Source organism: Limulus polyphemus, unplaced genomic scaffold, assembly GCF_000517525.1.
Source record: "Limulus polyphemus unplaced genomic scaffold, Limulus_polyphemus-2.1.2 Scaffold3356, whole genome shotgun sequence".
Classification (NCBI taxonomy): domain Eukaryota; kingdom Metazoa; phylum Arthropoda; class Merostomata; order Xiphosura; family Limulidae; genus Limulus; species Limulus polyphemus.
Window position 1 is genome coordinate 65,197 of NW_013668966.1, and position 5,615 is coordinate 70,811.

Here is a 5,615-nt window from a genome sequence, read left to right on the forward strand (position 1 = left end):
CAAAGCTATCAGCAAGATTATATTCCCTCACGTAAATTTGCATTTCTTTATGAATTGTTTTTTTTTTATATTTAATCCATGGAATATGTTCACTTTCACTGGTTATAACTAAAGGAGTACAGCTGAACCATGCATTCCTGATTGGGAAAGCCAACTAAAAAAGATGAAATTTTTCAAGCAAAGTTAAGTTCCTCGAATATGGGGGAAATGTAATATCTTGATCCCTGGGCATGTTACAAATGACATCAAATAACATAAGATACATGCAAATAATGTAAAACAAAATCAACTTATTTGTAAAAAGTAACTCAGTAAGCTCGACAGCAAACAGAAATCCAAAACTTCACAAAAACACTGACTGATTCAACTCATCTTAAGATAGTTCTACAAACTTAAACTTTCTTTTATATATAATCTACCTTCAATTATGTGAAAAAAAATTGACATCAACTTAGAATCTTCCAGGCATTCTATGCTCTCTAGCTAAAAAACAAGTTACAACAAAAAACATAGCTCATAACAATATTAAGCTTAAAAGATCATCCAGTGGATAATAGGATAAAATATTATTTCTGTATGCCACATTCTAAGATAAATGGATAAGAGAACAAGTTTAAGATTCTTAAAAGACAGGATAGACTCAAGACAATTTAAAAAACAAACTTTATAACAGAGTTACTGACTTAACTTAAGGGAGAACTTAACTTTTTACTTTTCTTAAGGTTATTATCCAAGGATAACCCTAAAGGACCAAATGTTCCCTTGTTGTTAATAAGTTAACTACAGACACAGTGGCATAGATCAACATTACCAGCAATGTTAAATACTAAAAACTGCACTACAGTTTAGTTTGGTTTGTTTTGAGTTTCATGCAAAGCTACATCTGCACTAGCCATCCCTAGTTTATCAGTTAAAGACTAGAGGTAAGGCAGCTAGTCATCATCACCCATCCCCAACTCTTGGGTTACTCTTTTACCAATGAATAGTGGGATTGACCCTCATATTATAACACCACCATGGCTGAAAGGGCAAACATGTTTGACGGGATGAGGATTCAAACCCGCGACCCTCAGATTGTGAATCAAACTTCCTAACCACCTGACCATGCTACACCTCACTACAGTTTAGAATATAACAATAACCACTGGTGGTAATTATCGGGAACTGCACAACAGTTTATAAAATAAAATAATCAGTAATGTTAAGTAATATGAACTATACTATAGTTGCAAATATCACATAAACAACTTTCTAGCAACAACTGAAGTCACATTTTACAACTAAAAATTAGGATACAATTATGTTATAGACATACTAAATAACACAATATGGTATCTACTGCTAAGCTGTATTAACTTATATGGGTATGAAATTCATATTTCCCAAAACCTGCGATGGCAAGATTTATCTCAGGGAGTGGACAAATAGTTTTTTTTGTGTTATTTTCATTCCATTCATTCTATTGCTATAAAAACATTCCAAGTAAATTTCTAAATTCTGAACTGTGGAAATCTGGTATAAAGATTTAAAAAGTTGGAACTCTAAGCTTCATACTAAAACTACACACACATCTTTTTAAATCACACACAATAACAGATATTTAAGTTAATGTAACAATATTATATTGCTTTTATCTATAGCTGAACCCCAGTAAAGTTTGATTTCCAGCTCCATGAAGAACATATAATAATAAAATTATACAGAAAGCTTTAATCTTATGTATATTATACAAACACCCACCCACAAAAGGATAACATATTCATCAGGCAGAAAACAGTTTTATAATAAATATTAGAAAAACTAATATCAAAAAACATCTTTAATTACAGATGTTTTAGTTGTTTTAAATTCCATCACCAGTATTAATACCTCAAAAAGTTAGTTCACAATATCCCAACTATAAAAAAAAGCTATTATGTAAGAAGTTTTTGATAGAAACAAAAGTTTAAAAAGAACACAGAATTAAATGTATCATAAAGGGTGCAGTAGACAACAAATGATTAACTGAGAATGTAATTAAGGTCATAACAGTGTACAAAAATACCCAGTAACAAGTGGTGCTTACATTACTTATATTTTAATTGGGTTACTAAATACAAAGCTTACAAAATTACCCAAGATAAAGCATGCAATTAGAGACAGTAAACTGTACAGGTGAAAATGTCAAGTTAAAATACAACATTCACTGCATATATACTTATTAATACAATTAACTATAACAATCCCAAAAGAAACAACTTTGTATTAAAATATGGTTTAGCAACTTAAATACTTCACTTCCCAGCCTTTATTTATCTTGAAACACTAACAATAATAAAAAAAGGATAAAAAATGTTTTTAATAAAATAAATATTTTGTAACAAAAGTTCTACATCCCAGAAAAATATTTTGGAGAGATGACTTGTACTTAATGCCAAAACAACATTTTGTTTCTACCATATTTGCTAAAATTATATAGTATTATCCAGTTTGGAAGACAACCAACACACCCTTCAAACTGCACAAAAAATAAAAGTTATTCTATAACTTACTACCAATGACTTAGCAAATAAAAACATGCATGACTATTATTAGGTTTTCATCCATAAAAACCTGATTAGCAACATGTTTCTTAACTTAAGCAGAATCTTAATTAGTAAAGATGTTCCAGTCTTTCACACACCATCTGCATCAACCTCATTAATCATATCCTGTAATTCTGCTTCAGTAGGGTTTTGTCCTAGTGATCTCATCACAGTTCCAAGTTCTTTAGTCGTGATGGTTCCATCACCATCTTTGTCAAAAAGTGAGAAAGCTTCCTTGAATTCTGCAAAAAACATTTAATAAGGTATTTGGCCAATACTTTAAAAGGCATTTTTTATGAAATATGTTTAACTTTTCTTTCTGACAAAACAAATATGTGAAACTTTTTTGGAACCAGAATCTATGTAGCATGAAACAGTCATCATCATAGTTACAACGTAGCCAATGCAAAAACTGTTAGGTAATAAAAATCACCACAAATTGGCATTATGTTATTAAAATTGTATTGATGTTTACTCAACGTACTACATTAGCACTTAAGTCACAATTAAAGTACATTTTTGTAAGTCATTGTGTACTGTAATACATTTTAACAGTGGTGGCATTGACTGCAATGATATGCAATACACTTCCATTTCAAGAGATATACAAGAATGACTATACCTTAGACACATGATCAGATATCAAAATATTCTTTTAAAGTTGAACTAAGTTATCTGTGAGATATCAAATTCTACTTTTATTATTTTGTTTACCATTCATTTATTATTCCTTTTATCACTTAGTTCAACTATGAAAGTTTAGTTACATTAACGAGTTAACTCACCTTTAATCTAGAGCACATGGATTTTGCATACATATGCATTATGAAATGGATACACTTCCCCTAATGGTGACGGATATAAATGTTGTCAAAGATTATGTAATTTATGGTAATAGCTAGTCACAAGATATAGTTACAAAAAAATTATTGCTAATTATTGCTTGATATTGTTTTTGATACCGAGGATTGGTTTAATTTTGAAGCATTGTGTTATTCTCTGGTGAATTAGGTTTTTAATCTTTTTGTTCTTTCTCCTAATTCCTTTGTTTTTATTGAATAATATTCAGGTTTATGTTGTATTGCTTATTAACATTTGTACCTAGTCCTAGCCACGGTTTACTAATTGTTTTTGTTTTATATATATATGCGTGTGTGAGAAAATTTGTATTCTAGTTGTTTGAAAGAGTTTTTTTTTTTCTGTTATATCTAATAAATTGTGTTTGTTTGATCCTTGTTGTAGTAGCATTTCATTTAATTGTTACAGTACCTGCAATCTGTTCTTCTGTCAACTGATCTGCCTGCAACAAGAAAAGTGAGTTATATTCAAAATATATAGGTCAACACATGAAGACATTCATCAATTTGTAATTATGAACAAACATGGGACTAAAGTTAAATACCTTCAACTCAAATTCAAGAAAAACAAATTATTAAACGTATTTAAAACTATATTTCCCCATTACTTTACATCAGTTATAAGATGCAAAAATAGTCAATTATTCTCATCAGTAGTAGACCTACATATCTAAAAACATTTTGTAGGAGTATTTTAATTCCAGAAAATTTTCACATATTATTCTCAATAAACATTCCAAGAAAGCCCATTTAAAATTAATGTCTTACATACACTGACTCGAAAAAATTAGTTAACAGAATTCAAACTATCACCACTAAGCAGTCAAGAGAATGTAATGATTTGTAGTGAAAATATATTTATTTCATTATACCTTTTCCAGTTCAATTTGGAGGATAGTAATATACAACGAAAATGAATTATAGATGTCAAAAGGAATGTTAATCTATTTCTAAGTTCTCTACATATAACATCTATACTCACTAACTCAGTGTGTTTTCCTATGTATCATGTATGTGTGAGACTGTGTGTGTGTGTGCGTGTGTAACTAAAATTTATTATTAATATCAGATATTAATTTAATCATTAATATTAGGTCTAGTTGTTAGTGTTACGACACTTTTCTTACTTAGGCCAACATATTTAGTTTTACATTGATTAAGTGATTGATAGATGTAGTCGTGTACATCTTGTATTACAATTGTGATTTAGTTGGGGACTTAAGGGTGGCACATGTTTTAATAAATAACTTGCACGTTAAGATAAACAGTATTTCATTACATTTAAAAGGTTGAATGGCGAATTAGTCAAAAATACTCTTCAAACTTTCACTTTCGGCTTGAACTGTTTTAAGTTGATGATATAACCTATAAATTTCAACAAGTTACGTTGTCTTACTCTTAGTAACTTAGAATAGAAGATAACTATCGCCAGCTTAAATGAACAATGGTCAAGTTATACAATTTAGTTTAAATTCTAAATCTGAAAAGCAAATTCAACTAGGGTTATTTCTTAATTTAAACTAACGTTAGTGCCAGTAAGTTAGCATTAGTACCCTACTTAAATTAAAAAGTAAAAGTTAAATTCAAGAGTTGATTATACATCTCATAAACATGGCAATAACAAAAGTAAAATTAAAGTTTAATTTTTCGTACAATACATTAATTATATCATATAAATTATAATCAAATTAGAATACATACCATATTTCGTAAATTTCTGTATGTTGTTCAACACAAGACCTAACGTTCTATAATTTATAAAGTTTCACACACTTCTAAATCGAACGCAGATGTCTCTTGGTGCACCCAGTCTTAATGTATTCCTACACAGATTTAAATTTTACATCTGCTGTTCAATTAATAACAAATATGATTCAATAACAAATAATATTTCATTAATACATAACTTGGGGCTTCCAGTAATGTACAGCACACTTTGTTTGTATGTTTTATATTTCAATAAAGCAAGAACTGGTTTTCAGTGCGGAACACCTGGTGGTAATAAATTAAAGTTGCGCTTCGGTCTACAGCACGTGGCGTGGACTACAGAACAGTCTTTTGCTTAGGGAAATACGATTGGTTATGTTGTCTCTGCAATGCGTTTGTCCTAAACCTAAGCTAATGCAGATCTGTTCCGAGGTACTATGTCAGCCTTCGCGGTCTATTTTAGTGTTTATTATGGTGAGATCTTATG

At 29.8% G+C, this 5,615-nt stretch overlaps 1 protein-coding gene across 1 annotated transcript in view; it reads right to left on the reverse strand.

Moving 5' to 3' along the window:
• LOC106469207 (calmodulin) overlaps positions 1 to 5,250 on the reverse strand; it is a 7,240-nt gene extending 1,990 nt beyond the window's left edge. The window contains exons 1-3 of the mRNA XM_013929674.2: positions 5,123 to 5,250; positions 3,834 to 3,864; positions 2,663 to 2,806 (exon numbers count right to left, since the gene is read on the reverse strand). Of these exons, the coding sequence (XP_013785128.1) occupies positions 2,663 to 2,806; positions 3,834 to 3,864; positions 5,123 to 5,125 (178 nt within the window). The 5' untranslated portion in view covers positions 5,126 to 5,250. The remainder of the gene's footprint in view (positions 1 to 2,662; positions 2,807 to 3,833; positions 3,865 to 5,122) is intronic.
• Between the last annotated feature and the right edge of the window lie 365 nt (positions 5,251 to 5,615).